The 14,753-nt window shown below is 59.3% G+C and overlaps 1 protein-coding gene across 1 annotated transcript; it reads left to right on the forward strand.

Annotated features, from left to right (window-relative positions):
• The first annotated feature begins 1,044 nt into the window (after window positions 1–1,044).
• On the forward strand, window positions 1,045–12,146 carry ZFTRAF1 (zinc finger TRAF-type containing 1). Its single transcript, XM_077166490.1, has 4 exons — window positions 1,045–1,398; window positions 8,655–8,893; window positions 9,566–9,777; window positions 11,295–12,146. Exons 1-4 carry the CDS (start codon window positions 1,045–1,047, stop codon window positions 11,684–11,686), a joined length of 1,197 nt encoding a protein of 398 aa, XP_077022605.1. The 3' UTR covers window positions 11,687–12,146.
• Window positions 12,147–14,753: the final 2,607 nt, after the last annotated feature.

Genomic DNA, 14,753 nt, shown 5'->3' on the forward strand with positions numbered 1-14,753 from the left:
TGCACTCTGGTAGTCTGGCCTCCTGCTGGCACCTTTGTCAGGAGGGCTCCCAGAACTGAGAGGACATAATTCTGGACTTTGGTAGAGTCCCAGATATCCTGGCCTGGCAGGTGGCCCCCCGGGACGTTGACCTTCATCGGCTGTTAGCTGCGGTCGGGCCAGCGGAGGCCTGGGCACAGCTGTTCCAGAAACTATCCCATCTCAGGGCTGTCACCACCTTTGTTTGCACCCCTGATTCTAGCCAGCCTATCCCAGCCAAATCCTAATTACCTCAGACGCTCAGTTTCCCGTAGGCCATTCTTCGCCCCATCCCGCCCCCAGGGTTTGGAACCGGCTTCGGCAGAGCAGTGGGTTAGGTTCGGAATCCGAAATGTCATCCCCACTGCAGGCCTCCCGAGGCAGGCTCTCCCGAGGCAGGCTCTCCCCTCGCGTCTTTGAAACTTAAGGTTTCGCAAAGGACCTAGATGGGTGGTCGGTGATTTGCACGCTCGGGCCTTTCCAATCCGGAGAGCTGGGCCAGAGCCCCGCACCCGCAAACCCGAGTTCTGGAGGACAAAGGCGCACACACGCCCGCGTGCGGGACCCGCGAGTGCAGAGTGCGGGGAGGCCCCCAAGCGCCTGCTCGCCCTGATCCTGCCCCGCCCCCAGGTGCGCGCCCGGACGCGTAGCCGGGCCCCGACCCTTTCCGGCCCCCCTTCTGCAGGGGGTGGGCCCTGGGGCGCCTCCGCCTGCCCAGTGGCTCTGGCCACCGCGCTGTCTCACCCCGAGTAGCGTTCCTATTGGCTGCGTGCGGGGCTCACGTGACGTGGAGGGCGGAGGGGCGGTGGCGGGGGGAGAGCGCAGCGAAAACAAAGATGGCGGCCGCGCCGGGGTTGGTGGCCGCCGCGGCTGCGGGGCGACGCGCGGGACAGGCCCACTGAGGCGGCGGGAGCGGGGACTGCGGGTCGCGGCGGCGGCGGCGAGAGGGCGGCGGGAGCGCGCAGCGCCCCTAACTTCCAGCCGCGGGAGCGCGCCGGCACCCGCTCGCCGGGCCGGCCGGCCGCGATGTCCGGCGCCGAGGAGGCCGGCGGGGGCGGCCCGGCCGCGGGGCCCGCCGGCGCCGTGCCGGCCGGAGTCGGAGTCGGGGCCGGGCCCGGAGCGGCCGCGGGGCCGGCGGCGGCGGCGGCGCTGGGCGAGGCGGCGGGGCCCGGGCTTCCCGACGAGGCGGGCCTGGCCGGTGCCCGGCAGCTGCAGGAGGCGGCCGGCGACCCCGACGCACCGCCCAAGAAGCGGCTGCGGGCGGCCGAGGCGGCCGAGGCGGCGGCGGCGGCAGCGGGCAGCGGGAAGCTGGAGGAGCGACTCTACTCGGTGCTGTGCTGCACCGTCTGCCTGGACCTGCCCAAGGCCTCCGTGTACCAGGTAGGGCCGCCGGCCCGACCCCGACCCGGCCCGGGCTCCAGGCCCCGCAGCCCGCCCGGAGGACGCCTTCTGTCCTGACGTCCGCATTCTCCCCTCGGCGGGACTCCAGCGCCTGTTCCGAGTCTCCTTATTCTTTTTGTCAGATCTTATTTCCTGCTTGGAATCTCCTTATTCCTTCTCGTAATCTTTCTTGATTACCAACTTGAATCTCTCAACTCTTACTTGGAATTGTCGTCTTCTCTTTTACAAATTCCCCCATTGCTCTGTCCTCAACGTCCTCCCCCAACCCACCATCACAGACTGAGCCCAATGGAGACCTGGTGACATGGACACGTCCCCCAGCCTCTGCCTGCTGCCCTTCATTCCCAGGGCTCAGGGCGCCCCCCCGTCCTTTTCTTCACTCAAGAGCTTTTCTGTTCTTTTCACAGCCACCCCCCCCCAGCCTATTCCTGTGCTTCTCCTGTACCCCTTCTCTTTACCTTTCTTCCATTGCTTTCCCAAGTGAAAGAATCCTCTTTGCCCATTTTTTTTTTTCTTAAAGAACATGAAGGACATAGGGATTTCCCTCCCTTCTCTCCCTCCCTGGTCTGGATGAATGCTTTGCCTCAAGCTTCATTGTCTGGAGAACCTTCTCCAGCCCCAGCTTATGCTGTGTCTTCTGCATGAGCTATGCCCTGAGTTAGGCTTCCCCACCCCAGCCCACTTTGCCTCCACGAGGCCCTAGCTTCCTAGGCTACCAGAGTTCCAGGGGGTCTGTGCACCTTCTTCCCCATTCACTGTGAGGGCTGGGCCCAGAGCGCTTAACCAGAGAGGCAGTACCTGACCCAGGTGGATATACCATGTACCTCCTACCAAGTAGCAGCAGAAGCAGACCTGGTATACAACCAGAGCTGGTGTGCAGTTCTGGAATCCTGATATGGCCATCTCCTGTCTCTCTCAACACCTCAGACCCCCCACCTCTGATCTATGCCACCCCCTCCTCAGAGAACTCCATTGAAGAAGAAGCAGGTTTTCTGTCTACCTTATTTTATACTTATAGGATCTGGGAGTAGCTAATGAGAGTGTGTTTCCCCTTTATCTGTTAAAACTATTGGCTCTAGGCGAGGGGGGTTAATTTGTAGTAAGCCAGTGCTGGGGCTGATCTGGGTTGTCATTTCCCCTGATCTGAATCTCTTAAGTCTTTTCTGTTGCCTGGCATGAGGTGTCTTGGGAGGACCCCAGCTTTCCTGGATGATGAGGAGAGGAAAATGTGTTGGAGGGAGAGTGGGTTGAGCTGTCAGGAAAGAGGGCAGAGGCTGTCAACTCCTAGGCTTCAGAAAGCTACTGGACGGGAACCCTAGCTCAAGAATATGTGATCCTTCTTTTATCTAGCTTCCCTTAGATCCAGCTAGGGGAGCACTCCTACCAGCTGCTGGAGTGAACAGGTACCACTTCAGTCTTGGGGTGCCCTCAGGACCTGTCCACCTTTCAAATCCCTCTTTTCCTGGCCCATGGTCTCTGGATCCTCCCAGGTAGAACTCTTCCTCTGTGGGCCCTGAATGAGACCCCAGGGAGCCAAGCCAATGATGGGGGTCCCAGGGGATAACCTTGTCTCTCTCCCTTCAGTGAATGGGCTGATGCCACACCAGGAAGTCCGGTGGGCCACCTGGTTCTACCCCTGGTCCACTCTGTCCCCTAACTGGGGCTTGCTCATCATAGAGAAAGAACCACAGCTCTGCCTCTGAGCCAGACTGGTTCCAACCGGCCCAGCCCATACTATGCTGGAAGCTGAGCTTTTTCCTGAGCAGGCAAGAGACAGGCAGCCTGGAGGCTCCCATAGAGAGGAAAAGTCCTGGACCTGTCCCTGACCTGTAGTCCTCCCTAGGCCATAGCCTTCCCCTGACCTATGATTTCTCAGCAGCTATTCTGGGACAAACTAGTGGAAACAAAAAGAACCCTGGGCCCAGACTCTCAACTGTAGACTCTGCCTCCAGCCTTCCATCCACTTCACCACCCCATTCTTTCCAGATGATACAGGGGCTTCAGTAGTATAGGTGTTCCCCTCGTTTCTCTGGAAGTCTGGAGAAAGCCCTAAAACTTGAGATTTGTGGACAAGCCCTGGGCTGTAGAAGGGTTGGCACTCCCCTTGGCTGCACACAGACCTACCATGTGATGTGGTTGGGGCATGTGGGGCCAGCCTGCCCAGCCGTCTCCATGCCTAGCAATTCAAGTACAGTGAACAACAGGACGTCCTGTGGGAAAGGGACCTGCTGCATCGATACCTCCCTCACCCTCATGGTATCCTGTGTGCAGTCACTGCTGTTCCTCCATTTTAGCGGTAGGGACATGGTGGGGCAGGGAGCCAGGACAGGTGCTGAGGCCCCAAGTTGCTTTCATCCAGGCTGTGTTTGGTCATGGGTGGTGTGGGCTATGCAAGCTGCCACTGCAGGGCCCTCCTCGGTGTAAGCCCAGCCCCCGTTTCCCACTAGCCGCCTCGGACTGAGCCAGTATCTCTGGTAGGGGAGTCTCATGGGCAACGTGCCCTGCTCTTGCACCTGCTGCCCAGCATTCTACCTGACCCCAGCAGAACACAAAGTTCAGAGGAGCACAAGCCACCCTACACACCCTGGGCTGCTGGCTCTGGTGGCAATGGAGCCAGGCTGGTTGTGGTGCCCCAGCTCCGGGGCGAGAAGGGCCAGGTGGCCATGTTGAGCCCACAGGCCTCGGAAGCTGACCAAGAGCCTACCATCCAGCCACCCAGACCTCACCTCTGTGACGCCAGGTTAGCATTGGGTGGTGGTGAGAGCTCCCCTCTGGAGCAGACATGGCCTAGACAGATGGACATTCCCAGGGCCCATGCCCTGACAGATCCAGAATAGGCGGGGTCCAGTCAAGGCTCTCCTTGCTGCGCCTACACTCAGCCAGGGACGCAGCAGGTGCAGAGCTGGCTTTGATGTTCTCGTGTGGGTGTCAGGTATGTCCTGGATGACAGGCCTGACAAGGTAGGCACCACCTCTGGAGTCTGGGGTAGGCTCCAGGACAGACAGCCACCCAGGAGCTTGTGGCTCATCTAGGCTGGGCCAGCAGGTGGGCAGCATGCATAGGGCACAGAGGAGCAGCTACTACCAGACCCCTCACCTCACTCCTGGGTCCTCCCCCAGCACAAGGTCCAGTGGGGTCTTCCATGAGACAGAACTAGCCCCAAGCCCCAGGCCTGTGTCTGGAAGAGGGAGCTGTGTGTCTTTCCCATCCCTCAGGGGGTTTCACTGAGGCCAGGGCAAGCTCTAGGCCACAAAAGCTATCTGTGTCGTGATGGTAGGTCAGGTTCAGTTGGGATGGCTCTGTCATGGAGACAGTTCAGCCTGCACCTAACTGGCCCTTCCAGCCTCCATACCACCTGTGTTGCCCCTCTGCTCCCTCTGCCCCATGCTATCCCTGCATTCTCCCCCTGTGTACCTCCTGTGCTTCTCCAGCTCCTTCCTCTGCACACGCCTCGAGGTTCCAATTTCTGCTCTCCCTGCCCCTGCAGTGCCTATTCCCCTAAGTGCCTGCCTCTCCACCTGACCTATAGCACTTAGCACCACCTGCCCCTTGGAGAGCAGGTTATGTCCTCCTGTGCCCCCACCCCAACCTTTCGTGCTCAGGACTCAGCCCAGGTCCTGGTGTGAGGGTCCCGTGACCTCTTTGTCCTCCATGTTGGCGAAAGGGTCCAGAAGTGGGGGCTGGGGACCTTGTCTCCACCAGGCTGTGCAGCACACAGGTGCTCACCACCCCTGTGGCCTGCCCGGCCTCCGACCACCATGTAGGCCCTGGCCAAGGCCCTCCATTGTTTCGCAGAGCCCCGAGGCTGCTGGCCCTTTTCTAAGAGTCCTGAGGGGATCCCCTGGCATCCTCCCTGAGTGCAGCCTGCCCCTGGGCTGGGGTCCTGGGGCTGCCCACCTGTGCCTTGCATGGCTGGAAGCCCCAAAACTCCTTCCCCAGCTCCAAGCAGTGGCCTTACTGGGCTATGGTAGGTTGGTTCATTGGATCAAGAAGGGTAACATAAGAGGGATATTAAAACACATTCACTTAGTCCTCTAGAATCCACGAGGGCAGAGAGGACGGTGTGTGTGTAATCTCTAGAAAGTGAGGAGGTGTGTTTTATGGTGGTGGTAATTTGTCATCCTGGTTCCTTTTAGATTGTTCTGTGTCTATGTTCAGGGACATCAAAGCTTGAGAGATTGGCCAGTCCTGCTTGGGCACTGGCTATGCCATCTTGTGATAGCTCTGTTGGTTTTAAAACCTAGACACTAGCCTGGCTGGAGGACTTGGGATCTGACTTTACCCCCAGTAACTGTGTGTCCTGGCCAGTGCTTGGCTTCTTTAGATCCCACTTTTGATTTAAGTGGTTAGGAGGAGGCAGGTGATGGGGGGAGTGGAGGGCCATGGGGGGTTGCTAGGGTAAGGCATAGGGGGTGGCAGGGCAGGGGGCCATGGGCAGTGCTACCTTAGAAGGTGGTCAGTGCCCAGGAGGAAGGAGGATTCAGAGAGCAGGGCCAGAGCGGGGCTATTAGGGCCTGTGCCCACAGGGAAGCCCTTGGCTGAAGGCAGAGTTGCAGGGACCCAGGTAGCAGGAAGGCTCTGAAATGTAGTGGCCACCTGCTGTGGACATACCACCTGTGCTTGGTGTGGCTGGGCCCAGCCAGTAGGCTGCTGTCCACCAGGTGGGCTTACCTTGGGCAGCTGGTGAGCAGCTATGCAGGAAGTCTGCTTGTCTTAACTCAGTTGGTGGCTCACTGGGTTCTAGCTTGAGCCTGCTGTTGGGGCTGGAGGGCCAGTGACCTCCCTCCCTAGAACTCACCGTCTCCCCCAGGAGAGCAGGGTCTATGAGCAAGACCTATGGGACAGCCTACCCAGAGGGTTACTCTGGGCTGGGCTGACTGAGCTTGTGTCATACTCGAGAGGCTCTAAGAGGAAAGGGATGCTGTGGCCGACGTGCTAAGGGGGGAGGGGCCTGGCCTGGCATCCTGCGCCAGTCCAGCTCTGAGGATAGGCTTGCCCAACATGGCATGAGGAGCTGCTCCACAGAACAGGGCCCTTCAGAATGGGTGGGCTCCTGATTTCCAGGGGGCCACTTGTATGGGCAGTATGTGATGCCTGGAGGGCAGTGGGACCCAGTCAGCAGAGCCTCTCTCACCCGTTGGGCTCATACCTCAGTTGGGCCATCTAGAGCACAGACAAGAGGCTGGTGGGCCTCTGCTCGGATGGGGTCCGGAGGCCCTTCATTCAAGAGGTAGCTGTAGAGCCAGAGTGGGGCTACCTGGCCCCAGGCATGTGAGGGCGTCCTGACGTGGTGGGGTACTGTGTCTCAACCTCACTTTCAAGGGAGCTAGTAAGTTTCCTTCCTCCCCTGGCCAGTTTACATCTCTGCCTCCACCTCCCTTGTGGCCTAGAAGCTGGAGCGCTCCTCGCCCATTGGCTCCAGGGCCTTGGTGGTTGTGTACTGTCCCTGCCTCCTCCCTCCAGCCTCCTGTGGTCTGTGGGGAGCCACAGAGACCATGGTCAGTGTGGGCTCTGGGCTCTGAAGCCTCCCACAGGGCAGCAGGCAGCACATAGCACCTGGGACCCTGCCTCGTCCTCACACAGTGTCCCTGGCTTCCACTGACCTGTGTGGCAGATGATCCAGCAAGCTTTTCCCATTTTCCTCCACCTCAGGGCAGGCCTTTGCCTTTCCCTGGTGCCCAGAGGATGAGAACCCACCACCACAGAACTATCCCTACCCTCCAGCCGGTCCACACGTCTAAAGCTGCTGCTCAGCTCCTTCGTGCCACCCAGCCAGCTGCTGGCAGTGCTCAGAGAGGCCCTGCTCTTCCCATCTGAGCTCTGTCATCTCTATCCCCTTCCTTGTTGTGTGGATTTTAATTTTTTACCTAATTCAGACTAGTGATTTGAGTGTGGCTAGGTCTTTGGAATTTGTGGGAGTGTGAATTCTGTGAATGGGGTGGTGGTGGGGGTTTGTTCCCAAGCTCACATTTCACCTCTTTGCTTCTGCTTCATGGATTCTCAAAAGGTTGTTGCCCCCCAAAGCAGCCCCTCAGCCGTTGACTTCCCGGCCAGCCCCAGGCAGGTTATGAGGCTGGCTGCTCACCAGTCCTCCTCCACGACTTCAGGAGGCGCTCCCCAGGGAAAGGCTGTCCCCACCATGGCCCAGCCCCATGCTCTGGTACTGTACCACACATTCCTTTGCCCCATGAGGTGCCCTGCCTTTCTCGGCAACCTGCACAGCGAGCTGCTTGCTCTACTAGGACATGCTCTGCACACCTCAGTTTCTGTTTGGGAGCCCTCAAGGGCCAGGACCCCAGACCACTGTGTCTTGGCAGGTGGGTACTGTGTGGGCATTCTGGAAGTGTGGGTTGAGCAAGGGAGAGGTCCAACATAGACATGGTCACTGGGCCTGCTGGCCAGACGGCCATCCCCCTGGGACAGGACCCTAGTGGGGATAGGGAGATAGGGGTTCTGGAGGAGCAGGCAGCATTCAGAAGTAAATTCTGTCAGATGCCCTGGAGGGGGCTGGCTCCTGCCTTCTGAGCTTATGAAACCAGCACCAGCTCAGCATCTGGTCATTCCTGCAGTCCCCATGTCCACTTTCCTGTAAGGGCACAGCCTGGGGACCCTAGTCCTTTTCCTGGGCAGACTGGGCCTCCCTGCTGCCTGTCACAGGAGGCTCCACCTCTGGGTGAGTTGCAGCTCCTTTTCACCTGGTCCCGCCAGGGCAGGTAGGAGTGAGGAGGCAGGGCTGGGAATGTTGGGGCCAGGTTGCCATCCCCCGGCACACTCAGCCGTGCCTGCTTGGCATGGAGGGAAGTTGTGTCCACTGCTCTGTGCTTGTTTTACAGCTGTCCTGGGATTGAGGGCTGTAGGGGAAATGGCAATAACTCCTGGCCCCTAGGATGGGGAAGGCCAGGCTCCAAGCCCCAGGGTGGCTAAAACAGAGTACCTTGGCCAGGCCTGCACCATAAATTCCCTGACCTCAGCTGAGGCACAGGGGCTATGCTCTCAAGGTGCCACTTCCACTGAATACCTGTGTTGGCTGTGTCTAGAGGCTCCAGAAAGAGGCCCATGCCCTGGAGCAGAGCTCTCCGCATGTGTTAAACCCCAGCAGCACCTCAGGAAGAGAGGTGCATGCTGCACGCCGGCAGACCCACCTGGCAGTCGGCCCTGCAGAGGATGGCCGCAGGTGGGCGGGGCACATGAGCCTCGCAGGTCTGTGAGCCTCGTCTCCCTCTCCTTCTCCACAGTGTACTAACGGTCACTTGATGTGCGCTGGCTGTTTTATCCACCTACTAGCAGATGCCCGGCTGAAGGAGGAGCAGGCCACATGCCCCAACTGCCGCTGTGAGATCAGCAAGAGCCTCTGCTGCAGGAACCTGGCCGTGGAGAAAGCCGTGAGCGAGCTGCCGTCTGAGTGTGGCTTCTGCCTACGCCAGTTTCCCCGCTCCCTACTGGAGAGGCACCAGAAAGAGGAGTGCCAAGACAGGTGACCACCCGCCAGCCCGCCCTGCTAGGCGAGGCCTGGCGCACAATTTGCTCTGGTTGGTCTGCCAACCCAGCTGAGCTCCTCCTGGTCTTTGCTGTCCAGGCCTGGGGTACTATCCATGGCAGCCTAGTAACTCATACGCTGAGCCAGGTGTGGAGAGCAGGGAGGCACTGCTGGCTTCAGGGTCTCAGGTGGTACTGTAGAGGCCCAGGCAAAACCTTGCAGCTGGCAGTCACCTTGAGTCTTGGTTTGCACCCAGCTGTGTCAATGTTGTCCTGGCCATGGGGGTGTTCTGTGGTGCAGGGTAGCCCCTTGGAGGGTGCCTTTGGTGTCCCCAGGCCTAGAACAGTATGGGTAGCTCAGGAGCACCAGCTACCCCTGGCCCACATGCAGCTCCAAGACTGTGTGGGGCTGGCCAGAGGGTACTCTGGTGACCCTGCTGCTCAGCTGGGGGCTCAGGGTCCAGGTCCATGGCCAGTGGTCACTTTCTGCCCAGCAGGGAACAGATTCATAGCTGTAGGCCAGATGACCTGCTCTCTGACCCATGCTCTATCTCCATTCCTTATTCCCCCCACCCCATGCACACATGTCAGGGCCAGGTGTATGGTGGGCAGATGCAGGCTGGGATGGCACCTTTGGGGCCATGACCCCACTGTGCCACATCTTCCCCAGGGTGACCCAGTGCAAGTACAAGCGTATCGGCTGTCCGTGGCATGGCCCCTTCCACGAGCTGACAGTCCACGAGGCTGCGTGCGCGCATCCCACCAAGACAGGGAATGAGCTGATGGAGATCCTGGACGAGATGGACCAGGGCCGCCGCAAGGAGATGCAGCTCTACAACAACATCTTTAGCCTGCTCAGCTTTGAGAAGATCGGCTACACTGGTGAGGCACCCTGCCACTAACTGCATGCCACCCAGGGCAGGCTCACAGGGCAGTAGCTGGGGTCCTGGGCAGCAAGCTCTCTGGTGGTGGAGGGGAGTCCCTTGAGGGCACAGGCTGCCAGTTAGCTCCACACATCCCTACAGACAGGGTGCCTGGGGAAGAAGACAGCTGGAGACAGAGCGGAGGGAAGGGCAGAGGCAGGACCCTGGATGTACACCACAGCTCTCATCAAGGCACCTCCCGTATGCCCCCACCCTGGCCCTGCCACCCCCACAAGGTGGCATCCTCACTGCATGGGCTTCGCAGACTGGGGGAGACTTGGCATCTAAGCAGAAAAGATGGGCGTGTCTGTCAGGGAGGCCTGAAGCTGGTGGCCTGCCAAGGAGCTGGATGAGAAGAGCTGCATGGGTCCAGGCCCTGCCCATGGCAGGCACCACAGCACCACGGAGGCCAGGGCCCCCAGGGGCCAGCAAGAAGCTGTTGAGATGTGGGTCCAGAAGTAACTGAGGGTATCCAACTCACACTGCAGAACCAGGAGTGGACACCTATGGAAAGCAGGCCAGACTGGGCCCAGGTCTGCAGGATCTCAGGGGCTTTCAGGGGCCACTGCCACCACCTTTGGACCCACTGGGAAGCAGGGCCCCAGGCCAGAGCCTGGAGAGGAGCAAGAAGCTCCTGCAACTGCTGTTGCACAGGGGCTTCTGACCTGTCCCACCCACCCCACACCAGGGGGCCAGTCAAGGCCCAGGGCCACCACGGGCAGCCAGCCTCACCATGCTTCCTGGCCTGGGCCCTGTTAGCCATGCAGGTCAAGGGCCTATCGGCCACACATGGCCCAACGCGTGGCAGTCTCAGCTGCCCAACGGATGCCTTAGCAGGAGGGCCCCAGCCTTGCAGAGTCTGGGCAGACAAGCCTGTGGCTGTGGCAGCTCTGGGTTGGGGAGCCCATCCTGCAGGAAGGACTTACGACTATGCTGGGACAGACTGAGCTGAGGACTGTACGGAAGGCAGGGCCACCACCAACACACAGACCTTCGGAGACAGCTGGGCATACCTCCCAGAGTGCGGCGAGATGCCCAGCAGCTGATGCCTGTGTGCCAGTGGGCACTGCCCTCAGACAGGGCTGGGTGCTGTGTGCCTATCCACGTCGCAGCTTTTCTGGCAATTCTGTATCGGAACCAATAAAGTGAACCTGTTCTCAGAACTGCATCCTGTCTGCGTGTCTGCTTGCCCACCCCCGTGGGTAGAGGCCGGTCCCTCTCCCTCTCCCTACTGGCCACCGGGGGTGAGGCAAGAGGGTGGGTGGGCCATGGGCAAGCGATCCCCTTGGTAGGCCGTGTTCACAGTCCCGCCCCCAGCCTCACAGTTGCCTCTGCTCACCCTCGTGGCATTTGCTTTGCCCTTTGGCACACAGAGCGCTGAGTGGCTGCGGTAAGCTACCAGCCCCCACTGAGCAGGCTTGCCAGCCTGGCCCTGCCCTCGCTAACTACCCGTTCCCCCCTGGCCTGTCTCCACAGAGGTCCAGTTCCGGCCGTACCGCACAGATGACTTCATCACGCGCCTCTACTACGAGACGCCCCGGTTCACAGTGCTGAGCCAGACCTGGGTCCTGAAGGCGCGGGTGAACGACTCAGAGCGGAACCCCAGCCTGTCGTGCAAGCGCACACTCTCTTTTCAGCTCATCCTCAAGAGCAAGGTCAACGCGCCTCTTGAGTGCTCCTTCTTGCTGCTCAAGGGCCCATATGACGACGTGAAGATCAACCCTGTCATCTACCACTTCGTCTTCACCAACGAGAGCAATGAGACCGACTACGTGCCGCTGCCCATCATCGACTCAGTGGAGTGCAACAAGCTGCTGGCCGCCAAGAACATCAACTTGCGGCTCTTCCTCTTCCAGATCCAGAAGTAGGATGGCCGTTCTAGAAAGATGCCTCAGGCAGGTGGAGGCCAGCCCCGGTCTGCGCTGACCACACCCGGCTCAGGCAGCTGGCACCAGTTGCGATTTCACAATATTACCTGATCATTTTAGCAAAGGAGGAAAACAAATGAAACCAAAACAGATTGAAAAAGTCTGCATGTGTGTGTGACGGTGTAAGCGGTCACCGCCTCCCAGCTCCTGTCCCCTTCCATGCCTTCCTCCCCCCAGCTGGGGGGGCTGGAGCTGGACCCCGCCCACAGAGGAGACAGCCCCTGGGGTCCCAGGGACTCATGGGCAGAGGGTGTGGCCGAGCTTTCCACCCCATTGGCTGGTAGTGCAGCACTGGTGATGTCTGGCCCCATGCCCTATGCCAAGGCCGGGCTCAGGGTCCTGGCTGACTGACTGCAGACAGCATATACGATTGCGATTAAAAAGGCACCCTTGTTTCCTACTTTCTGTTTTGTTCAAGGGGAGAGGCGTGGCTGTGATTGGACAGTTGGGAGCCCAGCTGTGGTTTGGCCTGGGGGTCACAAAGGCATGCAAGAGGCTGGCGGCCAGCCTGCCCCATGCCCTGCACTTTCCTGTGCCATCCCCAGGACCCTTGGAGACACAGCCTGCACTCTTTCACAGGGTCTTGAGACGAAGGCTGGGTTAGGAGAGCCAGCTGGGTCGGGCAGCCTGGCTGGAACTGACCAGCAGGCTCCTGCCTCCACACCCCACCTAATGAGGCTGACTCAGCCCCAGGCTCAGCAGACGCTTTCGGAATGCAGGGTGAAATTCTGACTTCCAGGAAAAAAAAATTAAACTTGTGGGCTCTTCTATAAATTATGCAAGTTTAGGGAGAGAGAATCTACTCTTTACGTTGGGCCCTGAGGGCCTGGCATCCCCAGGTTACTAGTGATCTGGCTCAGGGTGGGTCAGATCATGGCTCTTTCCCTGGGGCCCAAGGAGGTCAGGCTGGACGATGCCATCTTACCTGAAGAAAGCTGCCCTCCCAGCCTCAGCCTCACTGCACAGTGCCCACAGCATCAGGCTGGTCACACACAGGGATCCTGGGTGGGCTTCGGTGGTCAGAGGGTTTCTTGTCTGTTCCTCCTCCAGTACCCTCAGAATTACCGGGAAGGGTAAAGCTGTACCCCCTGGCCGTCACTGCTAGGAGAAGTGGCTCTGCCGTGATAGCTTTTTGTTGCTTCAATACCAAAGAACCAGCTTCCTCTGTCCCCTGCTGCGTGCAGAGCTGCTGGCCTTCCCCTAGGGAGGCACCTCCCAATCCTGCCCCTAGGACAGGATGGGCCCAGTCTCAGACACACCACCCACCCCCACTGCATGGGTTTGGGGGGCTGAGTGCCAGACGGAGCTGTGGGGTGAAATGCCAAGCTCCAACTGGGGTCCTGAGCTGGGCACAGGTTGCTGTAGCCTTCCAGCATCATCTCTGCCCACTGGCTGTTTTTGCCCCTCATGGCTAATGCTCTTGGAGCCATTTCTGAACAGCCCTTTGAGTCCATCCCATTCTGTGGCCAGGCCCATCCTGAAGGCCCCTGAGAGGAGGGGCTTGAGCTTGGCATCTTCCCTCCTGCTCCAGCTCCCTGTACAGCCTAGGGCACAGCCCCTGCAACTCCTGCTGCTCTCTCAGGGGCTGCCCCACTGAGCCACCTGCCAGGCAGCCAGCACGGTCTGCCTACTCCCACGACCCAGCACCACCAAGAGGCCTTGCGTTAGTGACAGCTGTCCCCCATGGGTGTGGGCCTAGGGGATGGGGCCTTGTCCCCACTACAGGGTCTGGATTCCAAAGCCACTTATGGGCACACATGTGAAAGATTGATTGAAACAGAGGTCTGGCCCAAGAGGGCCTCCTGGGGGTGGTCAGGACTAGTAGGCGTGCTTCCCATGGGCACAGCATGGCAGGGACAACTGCCTGGAGGAGCTCGGTCAGTCTCTGCACGGGTGAATGTTGTGTTGCAGAGGTGCCTGGGCTGGAGTGTCCAAGGATGGAGGCCTGCCTGGAGGAGGAGACTGGGCTGGCCAGGCATCATAGCCCCTGCTTCCTCCAGCCTAGGCAGCAGAACAGCCCTGGGGTAGCCGGGGAGGGACAGGCATGTCAGAACCCCTTCTCCACCCACCCCCTCCCACCTGTTCCACCCCTGCCAGGTCCTTACTCAGCAGCTGAGCCTTACAGCCCCGTGCAACCAGGCCCCATGGAAGACAGGTGCATCCCCTAGCCCACCGCCTGGGTGCTGCCCTCACAAACTCCTCACAGCATCACCACTGTGGGGATTGTCGTATCCACGTTAAAAGGAAAACACCAGTGATTTGTCCCCAGGATGCTGGATCTCCTGACCCGTTCCGTGACTTGTCCTCTCATTTCTGAGGATGGAACAGGAGATGCCAGGGCCAGCCTCAGCAGAGGAGAAGTGACAGCATAAGGGGGGCACAGGCTGAACTGGCTCCTTTTTCCTTCCCTCCCCTCTTATACCCCTCCCACACCATGAGTGCTACATCCTACAGTTCACCCAAAATGAAACATTTATAAAAATAATAAGATTTTTTAAAAAAGTGAACTAAAGGTGTTTTTACCGCTGTTAGAAATGACCGATGTGTCACTTTGTGGTCTGCGCTCTTTGGATATTTTCTGTCTGTGACTGTGGCTTAAAAAAATATTCCAAACCACATTTTGTCTGTGTTTCCTTATGAAGACAGCCCTCATGGATGGGTCTCTTGGGCCCTGTCCTCTGGCGTCCCTAGGCCTCCAGCCCTCCTGCAGTATTGCCTCAAATACCCATCCTTGTCTGTTCAGAGAAACAGGCACAGAGGAGTCAGGTACTCTTGAAGGGACCCTGGGCTCCCAGGAACTGGCTGTCCATGGTGATGGGGTGCAGGGAAGGCCAGTTTATGGGTTCCTCTGTCCTCAGCGAGGCAACACGGGCACTTCCTTTCCCCTCTAGCCTGTCCAGGAGTCTCTACTCTCATGGCCCTGCATGCCCTCTCTGCCCTCATACCTCACCAGGACATGCATACACACACATACACACACACACACCCTCAGCTTACTTGGTTTCAG

This window comes from Tamandua tetradactyla, chromosome 6 (assembly GCF_023851605.1).
Source record: "Tamandua tetradactyla isolate mTamTet1 chromosome 6, mTamTet1.pri, whole genome shotgun sequence".
Classification (NCBI taxonomy): Eukaryota; Metazoa; Chordata; class Mammalia; order Pilosa; family Myrmecophagidae; genus Tamandua; species Tamandua tetradactyla.